The 24,215-nt window shown below is 38.8% G+C and overlaps 1 protein-coding gene across 1 annotated transcript in view; it reads left to right on the plus strand.

The window, feature by feature from the left end:
• KIF6 (kinesin family member 6) overlaps positions 1-24,215 on the plus strand; it is a 705,701-nt gene that overhangs the window by 310,892 nt on the left and 370,594 nt on the right. Inside the window, exons 8-10 of the mRNA XM_055140906.1 lie at positions 2,417-2,560; positions 3,464-3,550; positions 16,616-16,719. Of these exons, the coding sequence (XP_054996881.1) occupies positions 2,417-2,560; positions 3,464-3,550; positions 16,616-16,719 (335 nt within the window). The remainder of the gene's footprint in view (positions 1-2,416; positions 2,561-3,463; positions 3,551-16,615; positions 16,720-24,215) is intronic.

Raw genomic sequence — 24,215 nt, forward strand, 5'->3', positions numbered from 1 at the left:
ACTGTGATCTGAGCTAAAATATTAGAAACCCAAAACCGCGTGGCCGCAATAGCAAAAGACTCAAAGTCTTCACTCTTACCAATGAAGAGAAACTATTAGATGATGCCTATTCAGCAGGCCTTATTGTTGGGGAAAATTTCCAATCAATAATAGTGAGTTCTGTATGGAAATATGAAGTGTACTCAATATATATAGGGAATAATGGGAATATCATTAGCTACTTAGATGGGGGTGGGGTGGGAGGGGGGTGTATTGGGGTTCTTGGTGGTGGAACAGGTGCACTGGTGAAGGGATGGTGGTTTAATCAGTATTTGACTGTGACTTAAACCTGAATGCTTTGTATTTTTTTTTTGTTTTCACTGTGGTTCAATAAAATATTTCTTTAAGAAAAAAAATTTAAAAAAATAAAATCTGTGTTTCCTTTTTTTTCTTTTTGTTTGTTTGGAGGCTACACTGTTGGTGCTCAGGGTTTACTCCTGCTTCTGTGCTCAGGAATCCTTTCTGATGCTATGGTCAAGGGGCCATATCTAGTGTGGGGGATAGAAGTTGGGTCAGCTGCATACAAGACAAGGACACAGCCCACTAAAGCCATTTTTTCTAATCTCAATTCCATTTTGAATTTTAGTCTTCCTCTTTAATAATATAGCACCCTCCCTGGAAAGGACTTTAGAATCACCTGCTCTGCTTTCCTCCTAGAAGTCAAGAGCTCATCCCAATTTTGGGAAGACTTGTCTAAGCCAGTGGGGAGCCTTTGTTTCTCCTGGGTTCTGCAATTGGTTCAGAGATGAATCCATGAACTCATTTTGTGGAATTTCGGAGATCAATTTTAAAAAAGAAAATTCCACTTCTCCTCTTCAGTGATGGATGAGGAAGTATGTAACATCAGGGTGTTTCGCTGCTCTTTTATGGTCATGAGAAGAGGTGGATTTTTTCCACATAGTAGATAGAGCTGAAATATAGGCAAACATTAAGTCCTTTTATTATTCTTTTTCTTGAGGTAATGGTGGTTTGCAAAATAGTATATGCTTTAGGGATACAATTTCAAACTTCTTCAAATACATGTAACCACACTGCATCTACCAACAGCACCAACTTTCCACCACAGCCCACTTAATCCTTTCTATGTTTCGATGCCCACTCCCACTCGCTCTCTGCTAACCACAGTTCTGAGGTCAAGAGACTAAGTTCATGGTGGTAGCACTGACCTTCTTGGTAATTTCTAACCTAAAGACTTTCCTATTTCAGTTACATGAGCCAACAATTTTCCCTAAGTTTGAAGCCAGTGTGGCATTTGTTTTATGTTATTGCAACCAAGAGCAAATCAAATGATAGACCAGATTCTTTAATATCAACAGGAGGGTTAGTGAGTGTGTTCTTTTTTATGTCATCCAAGTTGTCAATAGAGATGTCAGATTGGACAGTCACCAATATTGTTGCCTTCAGAAGAGTGGGGCTGGGAGTGGAGATAAGAGGAATGTTAATATTTGTCTAATGAAAGAATTTCAAAGTATCTAGAGCATTCTTAATTGATGATCCTTGAATGATAACACTACTCTTTCTGTACATCTATGAGACCAACTCCTGTTTGTATAAGGTAATTTGGGTCTGCCAATACAGGACTTGTTTGGTTTCAATATATTTCAGTTACCCTCTTGACGCGTAGGATCTGCAGATATGATCAGCATCCTATGCTACCATCTGGCTACTCAGATGTGAGTCTTACTATATTCTTCATTTACTTTCTAATTAGATTAAAATTTAGTTCTCCCAAATCTCATTTCATAGTAGTGACTCACCAGAAGTTGAGTTTTATGGAGGCTCAATTTCTAGTTTTTTGAGGAATGTCCATATTGTTTTCCAAAAAGGCTGGACAGTCGCCATTCTCACCAACAATGAAGAAGAGCCTGTTTCTCCCCACATTCATGTCAGCACTGGCTGCTCTTGTTCTTTTGGATGTGTAGTCTCAGTGGCGTGAGGTGATATCTCATTGTTTTGATTTTTATCTCCCTGATGATAAGTGATGTGGAACATTTTTTCATGTGCTTTTTGATTGCTCTGCCTCTTCTGTTTTGATACTAGAGCACATATATCCTTTTGGTAGGATTTTAAAAATCTGGCTAGAATTTTTATATGAATATTTCAATGGGTACAAATAGAGATAGTATGATAGTATGTCTAATATCATATAAGTCACAGCATGTGTCCAAGCAATGACAGGGTTCCCAATTGTATATTCTCATTGCCTTCATTTTACTCCATCCCACCACTATTATGTACAAAATGAGCCCTAGTTGAGTATTTTACCCTGCATTTCATTACTATTTTCTTTTGTGTTTTTATTGTTGCAGCTCAGATGCTTGTGAGGTGTAAATTTTCTGCTTATTCAGTGCTATTATTGTGTGTTCATTTCCCCCAGGTCATCATTGCCCTTTCAGAAAAACACCGCTCGCACATTCCTTATAGGAACTCCATGATGACCAGTGTCCTGAGGGACAGCTTGGGAGGGAACTGCATGACGACCATGATTGCCACGCTCTCTTTAGAGAAAAGGAACATTGGGGTAGGTTTCTGCTGCTTCTAGAGATCTCAGGCTCAGTGTTAATGACTAGTTCGTGAGGTAGCATCAAGGGTCCTGGTTGGGCTACCATCTTTTCAGCAGGGTGGGGAACCTCCTCAGGGGGAAGTCCCTGGAGGCTTCCCAGTGTTAGTTTATTTGTCAGATTATAATCACCCCATTTGAGAATTGACTTCATGCAGCACAGGATTGCCTGATGAAGACACGTGCACAGTTTTGGAGAGTCTGCTAATGGGTTAGCTACCTTGGCTTATCCCTCTCAGGGTTGTTGCTGATGAGTTAGCTGCCCAGGAGATATCTTCAGGCTGTGTCCCTGGACACATCTCTGGGCACAACCCATGGGAAACTTTTGGAGATCAGACTGCAAAATGGCATTCATGAACTGCTTTAGAGCCAGTGGATGTGTGGAACATTTAAGTTAAAATTTAGACATCAGGCCTTCTCTGACAGAAGAAAATAGAAAACAGAACTGATAGGGTGCTTCTCCCAAGGGTCATGCCCGAAGTGAATGGTAAGATATATTTAAAAACCTCCTGCTTTGCTCTGTTAGAAATATTTATTTTGTGGTCTTTCATGTTTGTAGATTATGGAACCTGCTTTGGCTATAATTTGTATATACGGTTCTCATTGGAAAAGATCAGTAGTTGACAAATACATGCCATTTACCACGTAGGCTCTCAGGATTGCACTCATATGAGGCATTAGTTATTTTATTGAGCAAAATAGAATTTTAGTTTGAAAAAACCTCTAGAGCAAAATTTCCTCAGTTGGATGTATGCTTTCTCATGGTGTTTTATGCCCATAAATCTAGAGGTATACATCTTGTTTTCTCTGAATAAAAATTAAATTCCATCTCTTAGTGCTTAAAGAGTTTTCTTACATCCTTAGGAGTCTATATCTACCTGCAGATTTGCACAACGTGTGGCACTCATAAAGAATGAAGCTGTTCTTAATGAAGAAATTGATCCCAGATTGGTAAGCAACTTTGAATTATATTAAAAACCATCCAAGGGCATCAGCCATTAATTCACAGTAGGAGGCAGACAACTCACACTTGGGGGGCCATTTACTTGTCCCAGTGTTCTGAATGTTGGCACTGACCTAACAATTCTCATCCAATCTTATGAGCATCTGCCCCCACTTCCCAGTGTTGTGACTTGTTCAGAGTGACAATGCTGTGATGTAGCAGAGCAGATACTGGGATGGAGACTCCAGTCTACTGGATGTGCCCTGCTTCTAAAATATGCATGAGTACTAAGGATAGAGAACAGAGTCCTGAAGGGTTATATTTATATTTATGTGCAGAACTTAGTCTTTTAAAAAGTTTAACTTTCCATAGACAATAGTGATAGACACTTAAAAAATAAAATATTTCAGTAAAAAAGTTCTAATCATTATTTAAGGGAATCATATTTTGTGTAACTGTTATATTAATTGTCCTAGAGATTTTTAAAAATTAGTAATTGTTTGTATCCATGCTCCTAGTTTTATAGCAATGACTCGGGCTTTGTCAAAGAACTGTCCAGAAAAACACATTTGCAAGTTACATAATACAGTTATTCTTTTTATTTATTTGTTTGTGTTGAGCTACACTGGCAGTTTTCAAGGCTTGTTCCTGGCTCTGTACTCAGGGACACATGTGGAGGGCTCAGGAGACCATGTTGGGTCCTAGGGATCAAATTTAGGTCGACCACGGGCATGGCAAATACCCTACCTGCTGTTCCTTCCTGCTCCAGCCACATCAGTTCAATATTCTAAGTGCAGGGATTTTTTTCTTTCCTCTATTTTATTAGTATTTTACAAATGAAATATAAAGCAGTTGTAATTCCTGCCAACACAGAGAAGGTTGAAATAAAATAATTCAATTTTGTAAATTCCAGAATGAAAAGTATTACTTTTCAAATCACTGACTTCAAAGAAAACTGGCATAAGTTTTGTACTATGCATGATTTTTTAAGACATGAGATTATACCAACAGTACTTCATTAAAAAAATTATAAAATTCCTCCCCTCACACCAAAATCTCAAATTTATGGTTACCCATGTTAATTACTTCCTTTTGAATGTTTGCCTTTTCTCCCCATTGCAGGGGGGGAAAGGAGGAGGATAAGAATAATGGGGGCTATCTTTTTTATCTGGCTTGCCTTAGGGAGCTTGAACTTTCTTGATGGTAATCTCTTTTTGGAATGAATGAGGCAGGATCTTTTTGCAGAATAGGCCCCAGCAGATCCTTATATCATAGTGCCCCAGCTATTAAAAAAAAAGATACAGAATTCAAAAACACGAGTCAAATGGAATTGAACTCTTAGGGTGAATTTTGTTGTCACTCCCTGAGAACATCCCTGGAACTTTACCATTCAGAAATAAAAAGGCAGAAAGAGAACAGCTTATTAGCCTAAAGCCAAGATAATTTTTAAAAAGTAAAACTATTAGATATTAGAGGTACATTTCTTTAAATTTGGTGGAAGAAATTGTCCTTTGAAGGAACTTGAGGAATCTCATGAAAGGTAAACATTCTGTGGTTGATGTGGGTTTGTGTGAAATTTAAGAAAAGAAAAATCAGGAGTCAAAAGCTAATAACTGATAATTCAACAAATTGCTAATGTCTTCCTAGTGCATAATAATCTAGTAATTGACAGGTGGTGTTTCCTGCTCTCTTTTATAATTTCTTCTAAAAACTGGCATTACTGTGTTTTATGAACATGACTTTAAGCACAATTCATGATTGAAAATTTGTCTTCAAGACTATCTGAGTTTCGGGGATGTGATAAAACACATTTCTTGCATGTGTGAGTTCCTAGATCCAATCCCTGTTACTGCCTGGTCCCCCAGGTACCACTAGGTTCTGATCCCAGAACACTGCTGGTTGTGGAACATAGAGAAAGAAAGAGACAAAGAAATAGATATTGTGAGAGAGAAAAGGAAAAGACAAGAGAGAGAACAGGCCAGAATTTGGTGACAATCCCTGTGTCAAATTCTTCTCCAATGATTCATTCCACAGTTTTTATACTCATTTTATGGGAATTGTGACTATAATACCCTCAGAACCATGAAAATTTTGCTTAGTTTGATATTTCTGTTAAATAAGATAAAAAATAATTTTGTAGTTAGACTTGGCTATGAAAATCTTAGTAGAAGTAGAAAATATGGCATTAATATTTAAAAGCACAGAGAGGATACATAGAGAGGATCGCATAGTTCCTGTCTAGGGATTTTTATTCTGCATAGCTTAATGATTCTAGGAATATTTTTGAAAGGAAGTGAACAACCAAAACCTACTCAATCCTGTATATTTAAATGAAATTCTAGCAGAACTGACATATGCAAAATATTCAGCATCATGTTCTTTGGAACTTCTGGACCTGTTGATGTGGTAAAGGTAATCACAAACCCACCTGTATAAAATTTAACAAGCAGTTTTTGAAATATAGATCTAAGGTTTAGAAGAAGCAAGGGAATTCTCCAGAGTCCAGAATCAAGGCTGAGTCAGCAGTTGTCCTGGTGGGGGCATGGAGGGACTTGTAAGAAAGAGATACATGTCCAAGTCTGGGGGCCGTGGAAGGTGCATGTTAAAGCTAAGATATCCTCTCCCTTACCCAACATAAAACCAGTCCAATTGTGAACCCGAAATAAAAGATCTTTCCGTTGGTATAGATTGCTGCTAGGGAAGTTTGTTTGCCTCCATCTAGAATGTAGGTAGCACAGAATGTGGTTTTTTTTTTTCCTCTGAAGGCTTGAAATCCAGGGCTGTCTCTCATGGGTGTGAATTTCAATTTACATGACACCTTTAATCTTGCAACTCCCAAAGGCATTAGAAAATGGATGTGAAGCAATTTTTTAAGTCAGAAAACAACAATTAAGATTAATGAAACAAAAGTCAAAGCAGGAATATAGTAGAGGGAAATAATGACCAGAAATTTAGTGTGTGTGTGTGTGTGTGTGTGTGTGTGTGTGTGTGTGTGTGTATGAGTGGCCTCCCAAGCAGTGTTCAGGGGGTCCGAAGGCCATTCCCAGTAATGCTCAGTTAATTGGCTTGGACAGTCAATGTTTGGTTCTGGTGCTGCTGCCCAGCCAGTGGTGTTTGAGGCCTTTATGGCTACATTCATCAATAACAGGAATTGAACCCTAAGTCTCACACATAAAATCACTACCTATTACACCTAAGCTATCTCCTCAACCCTGGAGTTGAATTTTAATGGATTAAAATATAGGTACAGTACTATTTTATGCATATATATTTTATGCATATATACATAAATAATAATACAGTACTTTGAATAACTTTTTGCAGTAAATTTTTTAAAATTTATTTTTTAATGAGTGAATCACCATGAGGGTAGAGTCACAGATTTATACATTTTTGTGCTCATGTTTCCCCCATACAAAGTTCGAGAACCCATCCCTTCACCAGTGCCCATTCTCCACCACAAATAAAACCAGCATCCCTCCCACCCTCCCCAATCCCATCTCCCCCCACCCCACCCCATCACTGTGGCAGGGTTTTCCCTTTTGTTCTCTCTCTCTAATTGGGTGTTGTGGTTTGCAATAAAGATGTAGAGTGGCCATTGTGTTCAATCTCATCTACATTCAGCACTGATCACCCTTCCCCCCATGGCTTCCAACCACATTTTACTTGGTGTTCCCTTCTCTATCTGAGATGCCCTCTACCCAGAATGTGAGACCAGCTTCCAAGCCATGGAGTCAACCTCCTGGTACTTATTTCTACTATTCTTGGGTTTTACTATCCTACTCTGTTATTCTATATTCCACAGATGAGTGCAATCTTTCTATGTCTGTCTCTCTCTTTCTGATTCATTTCACTTAGCATGATACTTTCCATGCCTATCCACTTATATGCAAAATTCATGACCTCCTTTTTTCTAACAGCTGCATACTATTCCAGTGTATAGATGTACCAAAGTTTCTTCAACCAGTCATCTGTTCTAGGGCACTTGGGTTTTTCCAGATTCTGGCTATTGTAAACAGTGCTGCAATGAACATATAAGTGCAGATGTCATTTAGACTATACTTTTTTGCTTCTCTGTGATATATTCCCAGCAGTGCTTTGCAGGGTCAAATGAGAGCTCAATTTCTAATTTTTTGAGAATCGTCGATATTGTTTTCCAAAAGGACTAAACCAATCGGCATTCCCACCAGCAGTGAAGAAGGGTCGCTTTCTCCCCACATCCTCTCCAACAGCGGTTGCTTTTCTTCATTTGGATGTGTGCCACTCTCTGTGGTGTGAGGTGGTATCTCATGGTTGTTTTGATCTGCATCTCCCTGATGATTAGTGATGTAGAGCACTTTTTCATGTGCCTTTTGACCATTCGTATCTCTTCCTTGGGAAAGTTTCTGTTCATTTCTTCGCCCCATTTATTGATGGGGTTGGATGTTTTCTTCTTGTAGAGTTCAACCAGTGCTTTATATACCCTTGATATCAACCCCTTATCTGATGAGTATTGGGTAAATATCCTTTCCCATTCTGTAGATTGTCTTTGTATTCTGGTCACTGTATCTTTTGCAGTGCAGAAGCTTTTTAGTTTAATGTAGTCCCATTTGTTTATCTCTGTTTCCACTTGATTGGCCAGTTGCATGTCATCTTTGAAGATACCTTTATCTTCAATATCATGGAGGGTTTTGCCGACCTTGTCTTCAATGTACCTTATGGTTTGTGGTCTGATATTGAGGTCTTTAATCCATTTTGATCTGACTTTTGTGCATGATGTCAGGTCGAGTTCTAAGCCCATTCTTCTACATGTGGTTGTCCAGTTGTGCCAGCACCATTTGTTGAAGAGGCTTTCCTTGCTCCACTTCACATCTCTTGCTCCCTTATCAAAGATTAGATGATCATATATTTGGGGTTGTGTGTAGGGATATTCCACCCTGTTCCATTGGTCTGCGCGTCTGCCTTCATTCCAGTACCATGCTGTTTTAATTGTTACCGCTTTGTAGTAAAGCTTGAGGTTGGGGAGGGTGAGGCCTCCCATCATCTTTTTACCAAGAATTGTTTTAGCTCTTTGATTCATTGATCTTTCTGATTTTTTTTGGTTTCGATGTCATTGATTTCTGCTCTAATTTTTATTATTTCTTTCCTTTGGTCTGGTTTGGGTTCCTTTTTCTGGTCCTTTTCTAAGCCGTGAAGTCAAGTTCTCTATGTGGGCCCTTTCTTCCTTCCTGAGGAATGCTTGGAGAGCTATAAATTTTCCTCTTAACATGGCTTTAGTCCTGTCCCATATGTTTTGGTAGCTCGTGTCCTCATTTTCATTTGTTTCTAAGTATTTTTTGATTTCTTCTTTGATTTCCTTCCTGACCCACTCATTTTTCAACATTGAGTTGTTTAATTTCCAGGTGTTTGATTTGGTCCTCTGTGTCTGTTTGTGCTTAGCTTCTATCCTCAGTGCATCATTGTCTGAAAAGATGGTTGATACAATTTCTATTTTTCCGATTCTATTGAGATATTTTTTGGGGCCCAGGACATGGTCTATTTTGGAAAATGTTCTGTGTGCACTAAAAAAGAATATGTATATTCTTTCTTTTGGGGGTGTAAAGCCCTGTATAGGTCTATTAGGCCTCTCCAATTTCTTCTTTTAGAGTCAGTGTTTCCTTGCTGAGTTTTGTTCCTTTTGATCTATCCAGAGGTGATAAGGCGGTATTGAAGTCTCTGTCTCATCACTAACAGCACAACTACTATTGTGCTGTTAGTGATGTCCTCTTTAAAGTCTGTTAGGAGTTGTTTTAAGTATTTAGCTGGTCGTTCATTGGGTGCATATACGTTTAAGTGTGTGATTTCCTCCTGTTGTACAAATCCCTTGATAAATAGAAAATGACCTTCCCTGTCCCTTCTAATCTTTTTCAATTTGAAATCTATGTTGTCGGATACTAGGATGGCCACTCCAGTTTTTTTTTTAAGGGAGTTGTTTGCTTGCAGGATTGTTTTCCATCCTTTGAGTTTGAGTCTGTGTTTACTCTGTTTGTTCAGGTGTGTTTCTTGCAGGCAGCAGAATGTTGGGTTTAATTTCCAGATCCATTTTGCCACTCTGTGTCTCTTGATTGGTGCATTTAGGCCATTGACATTGAGAGAGATTATTGTGATGGGGTTTTTTGTCATCTTTCTATGGGGTTTGTTGTTCTTATGGGGTTCCTCTTTGTCTTACAGTAGCCCCTTTAGACCTTCTTTTAAGTTTGGTTTTGAGTTTGTGAAGTACCTGAGCTGTTGTTTATCCGACAAATAGTGTATGATTCCTTCAAGTTTGAGTGAGAGTTTAGCTGAATAAAGTATTCTTTGGTGAGGCATTTATTTCGTTGAGTTTTTTCACTATGTCCCACCATTGTCTTTGGGCTCGGAGGGTTTCCTCTGACAGGTCTGCTGTAAATCTGAGGGGTGCTTCTTTGTATGTGATTTCCTTCTTTGACCTTGCTGCTTGCAGAATTGTGTCTCTATGCACAACATCCGTCATTCTGACTATGATATGCCTTGGAGTCTTTTTATTTGGGTCTCTTTTTGCTGGCACTCTTTGGACTCCTTGTATCTGGATGCCTGCCTTCTCCTGCTCTGGGAATTTCTTAGCAATGATGTCTTTGTGTTTTTTTCATTGGGGTTACTGCCCTGTGCTTCTGGTACTCCAGTGATTCTTATGTTGTTCCTCTTGAAGTCATCCCCAAGGACTCTGATTCGCTCTATAGCCATTTTGAGGTCTTCCGCCATTATTTGTTGTTCTCTGTAAGTTTTCTGCAGCTCATCTTCCAGGTCGCTGATTCTGTCTTCGGCTGTAGTCATTCTACTGTTGAGGGCATCTACTGAGATTTTTAATTCATCTACTGATTCTTTTATTTGTGTGACTTCCATTCATAGCTTTGAAATTTCTGCTCTCATTTCTTTCTGCAATTTTGGTAGACCGTTCCAGTGCTTCATTCATATCCTCCCTTAATTTATTGGATGTCTGTTCCATGGTTGCTTGGAGTAGGTCGACTCTCCTCAAGATTTCCTCTCTGAATTATTTTTGCTATAAATTTTAAAGTTTTAAACAAGATGGGCAAAATATAACACTGCGTCAGAGAAATAGTACAGCTGGTAGGGCACTTGCCTTGCATGTAGCTGACCTGGGTTTGATCCCTGGCATTACAGATGGTTCACTGAGCCTCACCAGGAGTGACCCCTGAGTACAGAACCAGGGGTGATCCCTGAGAATCAACAGGTATGACCTGAAAAGCAAAAGAATAAATTAAAATAAAATAAAAACACCCAAACAAAACCTATTATATTACACTGATTCTAATACAAGAAAGTTATAAAAAAAAAAAAGAATATATCCACAATAAAACTAATTTAGTAACAATAAGCCTACCAAAATGAAGGAGGGAGGGAGGCTGTGAAGGAAGGAAGGAAGGAGCTAGACTCAATGTTTTTTTAAAATATTCAAGGTAGGATAAAGGTTCAGTTGAGTTTGCTTGCTTTTGTTTTAGGAATTTTGCTTTATGATCATATATTGTTATTAATAAAATATGGATTATCATGATCCAGTTGAGTTTATTCAGGAATTTAAGTATAATTTGTTGCTATAAAATATATCAATATATTATAAAATATTGAAAGGCATGGGGAAATCAACACAAATTTCAGGTAATGGTAATGGAAAATATATTTGTAAAAGATCAGAGTATTTGGAAGATTCTCTATTGTTTTATTTTTTATTTATTTTTTATTTTTGGGTAACACCCAGCTTTGCACAGGGGTTACTCCTGGCTCGTGCACTCAGGAATTACTCCTGGCCATGCTCAGGGGACCATACAGGATTCTGGGAATAGAACCCGGGTCGGCCATATGCAAGGCAAATGCCCTACCCACTGTGCTATCGATCCAGCCCCTGTTGTTTTATTTCTTAAGAAGATGGTGCAATGTATACACTTAAACTGAGTAGATATTTTTTGTTTTTTGTTTTTTGTTTTTTTTTTTTTTTTGCTTTTTGGGTCACAACCCAGCTATGCTCAGGGGTTACTCCTGGCTCATGCACTCAGGAATCACCCCTGGCGGTGCTTGGGGGACCATATGGGATGCCAGGGATCGAACCCGGGTCGGCCGCGTGCAAGGCAAACGCCCTACCCTCTGTGCTATCGCTCCGGCCCCTGAGTAGATATTTTTATACCTTCTTGTATACGTGAAGTGGTTCATTACCTAAAATGTCACATGAATTAAAGTAATTCACCAAACTCACAGTTGAAAAGAAAAGAATTATGTGATCACATAACTAGATGTAGAAAAATTATGTGACAACATTAAACACTCCTCTATAGCAGAACTTCCCAAACATATTTGCCCTATTACCCCCTTTTCAGAAAAGAAAATTGCTCATACACCCTAGGAACCCATCTCCTTTAAGCAAATAAACAGAAAGTAGCCCCCAGGCTGTACCCAAAGCTACTACAACTGGCTTCCTGGATCATTCCAAGGGTACCCTAAGGGGTGGTATCACCTTTGGGAAATACTGATCTATAGTTTGAAAAGATTTATCAAACTAAATTAAAGTGAAAATCCCTGAACTGATCAACTCAAAACTGCAGCAAAATGATTGGACCAGTTGCCTGTGAGGGTTTCTTTCCCTACACCCACACCATTACTTCTTATTCTTTTTGCTCTTTTGATTTGTGCCAGTCCTTCTGGTATGAGTGGTATCTCATTGTTGTTTTTATTTGTATTTCTCTGTTGATTTGTGATGCAGAGCATTTTTTCATATACATGCCATTTGGCCATTTGTATGTATTCTTTGAGTGAGTTTCTTATTTTTATCTTCTCCTCACTTTTTGATGGGGTTGGGTTTTTTTTTCTTATAAAGTTCTACCAAAGTTTCTTCATTAAGAGTGAGAGAGAGAGAAAAATTTCTTAGGACATGGACTTAGAGAATTGATTGCAATGCTTTTCATATTGATAATTTCAGCTAGCGACGGAAAATTCAGAAAACGTAAGGTTCTGTCTCATTCTCTAGCATTTTAAAAAAACTGTCACAAATAGTGGAGTAGGGAGTGATTGGTATCATACCATAGACCTGCTCCTGACTCTGTGCTCGGGACTCACTCTTTGGAGAGCTTAGGGACTGTATAGGGAACAAGCATAGACTGGGGTTAGCCACCTGCATGCAGGAGTTAACACTTCAACTCTCTCTCCATCCCTGCAATTTTAAGGCAAACTCTTATGAGGAATTTTAAAGGCAGATTTTAAAGGCAAACTGTTATGAGGAATAAGACAATAATGACTTAAGTGTAGTACTGGAAGCCCTAATTAGAATAAATCATAGCAAAAAATAAAGTATGAAGACTTGAAAAGAAGAGAAACATCTGTCACTGTTTTCTGACAGTTATTAATGGCTTTTATAGAATAGCCAAGAATGATGTTTAGAAAAGTGTATGATATATGGTACATAGTAAAATAAAAACAAATTACTTTCTATGCATTGGAAGCCAATAACAGAGCAATGAGATTTTACAAACATTCCTTTTGCAATAACAACAAAAACTTAAAATTCTAGAGCAAAAAATTAAAGACATTTATAAGGAAAATTATAAGTACTTATAGAAAATAATATTTCAGAAGCTACACTGTGTTCATGGATCATTCAGTAACATTAATTTGATATCTTGTCAAATTAACTTCTTAAATTTATTTCTAGTTAAAGTTTGAGGGTGAACTTTGGTATATAAGCTAGTCCTAAAATTAATAAGAAATTTTTAAAAATCTATCAATAGCCAAATAAATTTTTGAAAATAATGACATAGAAGTACATATAGTGCTATGCCTCCTAAGTAGGCATAGCACTATAGTACTGTCGCACTGCCATCCTGTTGTTCATTGATTTGCTCGAGCAGGCACCAGTTATGTCTCCATTGTGAGACTTGCTGTTACTGTTTTTAGCATATCTAATATGCCACAGGTAGCTTGTCAGGCTCTGCCATGCCGGGCAGAGGCTCTCCGAGAGGGACAGTGGAATCAAATCCGGGTTGGCCTCGTGCAAGCAACATGTCCATCCCAAGTGGACTATGTGCAAGGCAAATGCTCTGTTTGCTGTAGTAACACTCTGGACCCAGTAGACAAAGTTTAACTGATATCCCAGAAACATATATATGTGGAAATTTATAACAGGGTTGCAATAGAAAGTCTTTGTGCACTTAGTCACATAAAAAAAAGTACCTCTTCCAGGACAGCCTCGGGAGGGATGCGGGCAACCTCTGCCCTAAGAAAGTCTCGGCAACTGTTCCCACACCTCCAAGCTGCTGCCATGCTTTCAGCCAGACTCCACCACCTCAGGTCTGAGCTACACAAAGAACCTAATCTCCCCCAAATGTCAGGCACACTGAAAACTCTAGGCTTTCTCAGAGTCGAAATGGGCAACCTCCCTTTACTTCCAGAAACCTCAGCAGCCACTCCCTGGTCCCACTACCTCTGCCATTCAGGCCTTGTTCCAGATTCGCATAAATAAATCTCAAAAGAGATCAAGTGGCTGCAAACATGTCCCGATTTTTGTGGCTATCTAGAGAGGTGAACAAGTCAGTTCTCACCCTAACAAACCTCGTGCAGTTGCTCCCGCACCCCAAAGCTGCTGCCATACCTAGGGACAAACTGTCCAGTTAAATATTCTGCATTTTCTGGATTGACATCCCAGTAGGAGCACACCAGATTGGATGGGACCTGACATAGAAACCAACCAATCTCTCTAACAGAAACATTAACACAGGAGGCTTAACTTGCAATAGCAGCTTAATAAACCCTTATACAAGGACTTAATGTCCCCATGGTGAGATATGTGATGAGAAACTGTCCCCATGGTGACGAATATTTTCACAATTTTTTTCTATGGAAATTTTTTTCTTGATAATTCCATTAACCATTTAGTGATAGCAAGCAATGTGAAATGAATTGTTGTGAGCCTGCTACAGAGGCAGGTCTGTGGGTGGTTGGGAAAATGTAAATAATAGTGGAGAGAGGACAGTGGTGGTGGGACTGTGTTGGGATAATGAACACCTGTGTAACAAATGATCGTGAACAACTCTATAAAACACAGTGTTTAAATAAAGTTGTTGGGGGGGTTAGACCCATATATAATGGTTTATATAAAATAAAATCAACCTAATTCTTTTTATTGCTTTTTTTTGGGTCACACCCAGCGGTGCTTAGGGGATACTCCTGGCTCTGCACTCAAGAATCACTCCTGGTGGTGCATGAGGGACCATATGGGATGCTGGGAATCAAACCAGGGTTGGCCGCATGCAAGGCAAATGCACTACCCGCTGTGCTATCGCTCCAGCACTTAGAATCAACCTAATTTTAAAAGCAATGTTTTGAAACTTTTATAGGAACATATAAGAAACTATTCCTATGGTTTTAGGTAAAATAGATTTTCTTTAGGAAAACACAAAACTGCAACCCATAACAGAAGATAATAGCTTATTTATATTACAATTTAAAACTTGTATTTAATAAGAGAACCACACAGAGTGAAAAAATGACATAGATTGGGAGGAAGAATGTGTATTGCATTAAACTAACAATAGCTTCCCATCCAGAATATATAAAGACAACTACAAATCAATAAGAAAAACAATTCAATTGAAATGCAGACAAGAATGTGAATAATTCACAGAAGAGGCAACCCAACTAGCCAATATTTGTATTTAAAGATGATCAACCTAATCATGAAAACAGAGTTTAGAGCTAAATGATGTACCAGACTGACAAAATTTAAGTGTAAATTAATTCCTTTCAATCAAAGTATAAGTGAATTCCTTTTAGTCAGAGGCCCATAGCTTGCAAGAATATGGGGATCCAGGAACACACCTATAGAGCTGAGGAGAACAGAAATTTATATACTATACTGAGAACAATTCAGTGCTATCTAATAAACAGTGACACTCACACTCTACATCTGAGTGATTCTGGTTCCAAGTGCTTACTACAGGAAAACACCACCATTTGGGTCCAATATAAACTTGGATGCAGTATAAATCCAGTTTAAGGCAGTATAAATCTGTTTATATTCCCAGCAACAATTTTTAATAGCAAAAACAAAAGTCCTAAATGTCTATAAACAGGAGACACATACGAATTTTGATCTATTACTGGCAGAATTAGAACCACCCTAGACAATATAATTAACCACATAAACAATATATGAGTGGGGAATAAATTTCAATGACATGAACTATTGTGATAATCACTTAAAGTTTAGGGTAGACAAAGGGACAGCAAACATCACTAAGGTTCTATTTACAATATGCAATAAATGTATGAAAAGTATGAGGGAAAATGCACAGCACTCAATGCATATGGCGGCCACTCTGTGTAGGACAGAAGAGAGAATAGGAACAGAGGGACCAGGCTTCCAGTTATATCAGTAATGCTTTATTTGTTTAAAAATACGTTTGGGGGCGAGAGATATAGTACAGCAGGTAGGATGTTTGCCTGACATGCAACTGACATGGGTCCTATCCTCAATGCTCCATATAAAACCCCAGATCTGCCAGGAGTGATCCCTGACTGCAGAACCAGGAGAAGAGAATCTCTACCACCAATGAGCACTGCCAGGCATGGCCAAAAAGCAAAGCAAAAAGTTCATAACTATTTTGACAAAATGTTAAGATTTTATTAACCTAGGTGGTTGGTGGACTGGAGCAATAGCACAACGGATAGGGTGTTTGCCTTGCACCGGGCTGGCCCAGGTTCGATTCCTTCTTCCCTCTTGCAATACCCGACAAGCTACCAAGAGTATCCCACCCGCATAGCAGCCCCGTGGCGTGGCGTATTTGATATGCCAAAAACAGTAACAACAAGTCTAACAATGGAGATATTACTGGTGCCCGCTCGAGCAAATTGATGAACAACAGGACAACAGTGCTCCAGTGCAGGTGGTTTGTACAGAAGTGTCTTCCCTATGTGTAAACACTTTTCACCCTTAAGATATATTGTAGTTATTTTTTTAAAAACTGGGTGTACTCCATTACCAAATATTCCCTGAAGAAGAGCTACCACTGACTCTCCTGCCCTCCTCTTCGCAGCTGATCACCCGCCTACAGAGGGAAGTACAGGATTTGAAGGATGAACTGGCCCTGGTCACCCGGGAGCCGAGGACAGAGCCGCTCACAGAGGGAGAACTCCTTCAGTAAGACCGCAGTTTTGTGCCTTTTTTTTCTTCCGTTTCCAGTAAAAGTTTGTGTTAACTTCTTTGTTGGGCCTAATGTTATGAGTTCACCTCAAAGCACAAAGGTCTCCCGGGACAGTGTGTAGGCGCCAGCTAAGAGTGGCGGCTTTCCATGAAAAGCCGGATAAGGCTGGCAGTGTTTTTGCCGCCTCAGCTTTGAGCAAGTCAAGAACAGAGCATAGAGAGGATGGGAATAACCACCTCGTGCCAGCAGAAGAAGGGGCTTGTATAATAGTCATGCCATTTTAAAACATGTACGCCCTTATGCCATGGGCCTCCAATTGAAAGGAATTCAAGAAACGTTCTTTGTGTTAAACAGCATCTTGCTGCAAGCACCAATTTATCCCATGCCAAAACAAGCTCTCTCCTTTAATAAATAGATGGCCCATATATCATAGTTCAAACACTCAAAATGAGAATGAAAGCAGGTATTCACGGCTTTAGACAGTGCCCGTCTCTGAGAGCCTTTAGATTTGCAGCCATATGGCATATCGGTGGCACCATGTGGCTCTCTTTCTCTCTGACCGTAAACCCCGGAGGGGGCTTTTTCTGTTTCATTGCAGCTTAGGAAACCAATGAAGAGTGACAACTGTGGGCTATGCTTAGGGATCAGTGATATTCTCAATTTCTAAATGAGAAATAGAACACAAGAGATTTTTTCTAAAAGTAGGTTGCCATATCCCCTAACCCCTCTTAACAAAGAAAACTGCACAAAAGACACCATCACAACACAAAAAACAATAGAGATGGTAAAAGTGAAGAACAGCAGGCTGCCCCTGGAGGTAGGTCGTAAACTTAATTGGCCTCAAGCTATTTTTCTCAAAGACTTTATTTCTCTGGACTAGTGTACTGCGTCCAGAACCTGTGTGAAGTGTGTGAAGTGACATGACAGCCCATAAGCCTTTCCTTACAAAACTTCTCTGTGGCATATATGCAATTAAGGCCAAATGTACTGCCACATTCACATTGTCAGTAAATTCCTGTCACTCCTTGGACACACTTGGAATATTTTAGATTTTGAGAAACCCAAGTGGAGAATATCTTCATTGTGGTATTCCCTCCCCTCACCCACCTACCCACCCCAAAAGCAATTATGAGTTACTAACTTTTTTTTTAATTTATTTTTTTTAATTAGTGAATCACCATGAGGTACAGATACAGATTTATACATTATTATGCTCATGTTTCCCCCATACAAAGTTTGAGAACCCATCCCTTCACCAGTGCCCATTCTCCACCACCAGTAAACCCAGGGTCCCTCCCACCCTACCCAGTCCCGTGTCCCCCCACCCCAAACTGCCACTATGGCAGGGTATTCCCTTTTGTTCTCTCTCTCTGATTAGGTGTTGTGGTTTGCAATAAAGGTGTTGAGCGCCCACTGTGTTCAGTCTCTAGTCTACATTTGGCACGGGTCACTCCTCCCCCGCATGAACTCCGACCACATTTTACTTGGTGTTCCCTTCTCTGAGTTGCCCAGAATGAGAGACCAGCCTCCAAGCCATGGAGTCAACCTCCTAGTACTGATTTCTATTATTCTTGGGTATTAGACTCCTAGTCTATTATTCTATATTCCACAGATGAGTGCAATTTTCTATGTCCGTCTCTCTCTTTCTGACTCATTTCACTTAGCATGATACTTTCCATGCTGATCCACTTATATGCAAAATTCATGACCTCATTTTTTCTAACAGCTGCATAGTATTCCATTGTATAGATGTACCAAAGTTTCTTCAACCAGTCATCTGTTCTAGGGCACTCGGGTTTTTTCCAGATTCTGGCTATTGTAAACAGTGCTGCGATGAACATATAAGTGCAGATGTCATTTCGACTGACTTTTTTGCTCCTCTGGGATATATTCTCAGCAGTGGTATTGCTGGGTCAAATGGGAGCTCAACCTCTAGTTTTTTGAGAATCGTCCATATTGTTTTCCAAAAGGGCTGAATTAGTTGGCATTCCCACCAGCCGTGTAGGAGGGTCCCTTTCTCCCCACATCCTCTCCAACAGCGGTTGCTTTTGTTCTTTTGGATGTGTGCTAGTCTCTATAGTGTGAGGTGGTATCTCATAGTCATTTTAATCTGCATCTCTCTGATGATTAGTGATGCAGAGCACTTTTTCATGTGCCTTTTGGCCATTCGTATCTCTTCCTTGGGAAAGTTTCTGTTCATTTCTTCGCCCCATTTTCTGATGGGGTTGGATGTTTTCTTCTTGTAGAGTTCAACCAGTGCTTTATATACCATTGGTATCAACCCCTTATCTGATGGGTATTGTGTAAATATCCTTTCCCATTCTGTAGATAGTCTTTGTATTTTGGTCACTGTATCTTTTGCGGTGCAGAAGCTTTTTAGTTTAATGTAGTCCCATTTGTTGATCTCTGTTTCTACTAGATTGCTTAGTTCCGTGTCATCTTTGAAGATACCTTTATCTTCAATATCGTGGAGGGTTTTGCCGACCTTGTCTTAAATGCACCTTATGGTTTGTGGTCTGATGTTGAGGTCTTTAATCCATTTTCATCTGACTTTTGTGCATGGTGTCAGGTCGAGTTCTAAGCCCATTCTTCTACATGTGGTTGTCCAGTTGTGCCAACACCATTTGTTGAAGAGGCTTTCCTTGCTCCACTTCACATCTCTTGCTCCCTTATCAAAGATTAGATGATCGTACATTTGAGGTTGTGTGTAGGGATATTCCACCCTGTTCCATTGGTCTGCGGGTCTGCCTTCATTCCAGTACCATGCTGTTTTAATTGTTACCGCTTTGTAGTAGAGTTTAAGGTTGGGGAGGGTGATGCCTCCCATCATCTTTTTCCCAAGAATTGTTTTAGCTATCCGTGGGCGTTTATTGTTCCATATAAATTTCAGGATTGCTTGATCCGTTTCTTTGAAGAATGCCATGGGTATCCTTATAGGGATCGCGTTGAATCTGTATAATGCTTTGGGGAGTATTGCCATTTTGACAATGTTTATTCTCCCTATCCATGAGCAGGGGATATGTTTCCATTTTCTCATGTCCTCTTTTATTTCATGGAGTAGCGTTTTATAGTTTTCTTTGTAGAGGTCCTTTACTTCTTTAGTTAATTTGATTCCAAGGTTTTGATTTTCTGGGGCACGGTTGTGAATGGGATTGCTTTTTTCATGTCCCTTTCCTCTGTCTCATTGTTTGCATATAGGAAGGCCATGGATTTTTGGGTATTGATTTCATAGCCTGCGACTTTACTGTACAGGTCAATTGTTTCTAAGAGTTTCTTACTAGAGCTTTTAGACTTCTCTAGGTATAGTATCATATCGTCTGCGAATAGTGAGAGCTTGATTTCTTCCTTTCCGATCTGAATCCCCTTAATATCTTTTCCTTGCCTGATGGCTATTGCAAATACTTCCAGTACTATATTTAAGAGAAGTGGTGAGAGTGGGCATTCTTGTATTGTCCCCGATCTTAGAGGAAAGGCCTTTAGTTTTTCTCCATTGATGATAATGCTTGCCATAGGTTCGTGGTAGAAGGCTTTGACTATCTTGAGAAAAGTTCCTCCAAAACCCATTTTGGTGAGAGTTTTTATCATGAATGGGTGTTGGATCTTGTCAAATGCTTTCTCTGCATCTATTGATATGATCATATGGTTTTTATCTTTACTTTTCTTGATATGATGGATTATGTTGATTGATTTCCGAATGTTAAACCATCCTTGCATCCCCGGGATGAATCCCACTTGGTCATGGTGTATGATCTTTTTGACGAGTTGTTGGATTCTATTTGCAAGTATTTTGTTGAGGATCTTTGCATCGGTGTTCATCAAGGATATTGCTCTATAGTTTTCTTTGTTAGTGGTGTCTTTGTTTGCTTTTGGTATTAGGGAGATATGTCCCTCGTAGAAACTGTTCGGAAGGGTTCCTGTCTTTTCCTGGAAAAGCTTGAGGAGAACTGGCAACAAGTCTTCTTTAAATGTTTGGAAGAATTCGCCAGTGAATCTGTCTGGACCTGGGCTTTTGTTTTTGGGGAGACTTTTGATTACGGTTTCGATTTCCTTGATATTTATGGGCCTATTCAGGTATTTCACGTCTTCTTATTTCAGTCTTGGGAGATTGTAGGAGTCAAGGAATTCGTCCATTTCTTTTTGGTTCTCTTGTTTTGTGGCATACAGACTTTCAAAGTAGTCTCTGATGATCCTTTCAATCTCCTTGGTTTCTGTTGTGATGTCCCCCTTTTCATTTCTGATTCAGTTTATTAGGGTTTTCTCTCTTTCTTTCTTTGTGAGTCTTGCTAGCGGTTTATCAATCTTATTTATTTTCTCAAAGAACCAGCTCTTTGATTCATTGATCTTTCGGATTGTTTTTCGGGTTTCCATATCATTAATTTCTGCAACTTGTTAATCATCTCTTCAGAATTTTGATCTTCAATTCGGGGGCCATTCAGGAAAAAAAAATAATACCTCTAGGCGTCTTAACAAAGTAATTTAAGGCAGTAATTTTCTAGTACAAAAGATGTTGCCATGAGAATGAAGCATCTCAGAATCAAGAATAGCAGGAACTCTTCTACCTAAGCAGTATACTGTTGTAGAAAAAGTTTAGAACTTCAAAATACAGAAAAGGATCCCTACCATTAATGAAAAATATTAAGTCAAGGATCTCACTGAAACGGTCTTCTCATCAGCACTTGGAAACAAGAAATTTTAGCACTGAAAAACAAAGCAAAACAAGACTTTATTTTGGATGGATATTTCTGTACTGAGCCAAGCCAGTACTCAAGTGTGAATGTAGAATAAAAGCATTTTTTAATTATGAAAACTTTGGATAAAAAAATAAGTCTAGAGCTTCTCTTAGAGAAATGACCACACTATACGTTCACAGAAAAAAGATATAAGAAACATATAAGAAACAAGGAGAAAAAAATGTTATTGTTATATAATTTATAATATTTTATATTACATTTATAATTTATTGTTAATTACATAGAGTGTTTCTTTTTAAAATTATTGGTAATTGTAAAATTTTATATTTATATGAACTTAGGGATAGAATGGAGAAATGAAATTGTGACAATAGATTTAAAATATTATAAGACTCAGATATGATATTGGATTGGTTTATTTTGATCTATAGACAACAAATAGACCAATATTATTCAGAGCAGATTTTACATAGGTAGTATGCTGTATTGCCATTAGTTTATCTGTGCAGTTGGGTTATTCATTTGTTCAATATCTATTACTCATGTAGAATTCTCTATTCTAGACTCTAGACTGACTCTACCTGCAATTTAACCCAGACTTGGCTCTAATGGGTTCATAGTGTGATGGCAGTAACAGCTATAGCCCAGTCTTCATGATGCAATATATTCGTTTATGAGAAGATACAAATGAGGCACAATGATGAGATTGCAAAGATAATGTTAAGTTTTGAGCTCTCTCCATATGTATATATTTATTTATTTATTCACACATAATTGTTTTTGTTATTGTTTTGTTTGTTTTGACCCACACCTGGTGGTACTCAGAGGTTATTCCCACTTCTTCACTCAGGAATTACTCCTAAAAGTGTTCAGGAAACCATACGGAGTAAAAGAAGTCAAACCCAAGTCCATTACATGCAAGGCAGGCACCCTACCCACTCTAGTATTGCTCTAGCTACCAGGGCTTTTTGTTCACTTTGGGTGTTTTTTTGTTTGTTTGAGGTTTTTATTGGTTGGTTTAGGGGCACACCCAATGATACACAGGAGTTAGTTCTGGCTCTGCACTCAGGAATTATTCCTGGCATAAAATAACTTCTCTTAAATCAAGATGAGTGCAATTATATCTTATTGATAATTTCTTTTGTCTTAGTTAAGGTATTGTAATTTCTAATACTATTAATGGTATCTTCATACATACATAATTTCAAAAGCAAACCCACCTTCAGGCTACCCACTTCCTTTCACCAAGGTCCTGAATGCTCCTCCTCTCCCCACTCCCACCTGCCAGCCTGTAAGCTGAGTCCTGTATGCCATGTCTCTAGTTCTATTGGATTCAGCTGTTTGTTTCTCCTGTACTCTGTGTCTTTAGGGCCCACATATGGTTAAAAATCCTTTGTGTCTATCCTTTACTGATAACATCACTCAGCGTGATCTCCTTTAGTTCTATCCATGTCATAGAAAATTGTATGATTTTGTCCTTTCTTAGAGATGCATAGCATTCCATTGTGTACATAAACCACAATTTATTATTTAATTGAATCACTGTGAGATACAGTTACAAAGCTTTCATGATTTTCAGTTATAATATGACCGAACACCCATTCCCTCCATGAGTGTATATTTTCCACCACCAATGTCCCCAATATCCCTCCCGCCCCACCTCACCCCACTCCTCCCCCTGCCTCTATGGCAGGCAATTTCCTTCTTTCTCTCTCTCTACTTTTGGGCATTATGGCTTGAATACAGATACTGAAAGGCCATTATGTTTGTCTTTTATCTTTACCTACTTTCATCAAACATCTCTCAACACAAGTGATCCCTCCAACCATCATTGACTTAGTGATCCCTTCTCTATCCCAGCTGTCTTCTCCCCCAGATCATGAGGCAGGAATTCAATTGTGGAGCAATCTTCCTGGCCCTTGTCTCTACTACCCTTGGGTGTTAGTCTCATATTATGTTATTTTATATTCCACAAATGAGTGAAGTATGATACTCTCCATGTCCATCCAGTTATAAGTAAATTTTATGACTTCATCTTTTCTTACAGCTGCATAATCTCCCATTGTGTAGATGTACCATAGTTTCTTTAACCACTCGTCTGTTCTCTGGCTCTTGGGTTGTTTCCAGATTTTGGCTGTTGTGAACAATGCTGCAATGACATACAGGTCATTTCACTGTGCAAAAGGATATATTGCATCCCCAGGATATATTCTCAGGAGAAACCACAATTTCTTAATTCATTCATTCTTAGTTGTGCATTTGGTTGTTTCCATATCTTGGCTATTATACTAATCACTGCAATAAGCAACATGTATTTATATGCAATGTTTATATATCACTTATATGCAATGTGTCCTTTCTATGCAATTTGCAAATATCTTCTTGAATAAATGTTTTTGTGATTTGTGAATAGATGCCAAGAAGTAGTATTGCTGGATTATACTGGAATTCTACTCCTACATTTAAAAGAAGTATTCATATTTCTGTTTATAGAGGTTGAATAGGATGACATTCCCACCAATAGTAAATGATGGCTCCTTTCTCTCCACAACCCTGCCAATACTGGTTATTTCTGAATCTTTTGATATATGTCATTTTCACTGGTGTGAGGAAATCTCATTGTTGTTTTGATTTTCATTACCCTAATAATAAGCACTTTTACATATGCCTGTTAACCATCAGTATGTCTTCTATGGGGAAGTGTCTGTTCATCTCTTTCTCCAGTTTTTAGATGTTGCTATTGAATGTTTAGTTGCTGAGTGAGATTTATAGATCTTGGATATTAGTCCTTTAACTCAGGT

Source organism: Sorex araneus, chromosome 5 (genome assembly GCF_027595985.1).
Source record: "Sorex araneus isolate mSorAra2 chromosome 5, mSorAra2.pri, whole genome shotgun sequence".
Lineage (NCBI taxonomy): Eukaryota > Metazoa > Chordata > Mammalia > Eulipotyphla > Soricidae > Sorex > Sorex araneus.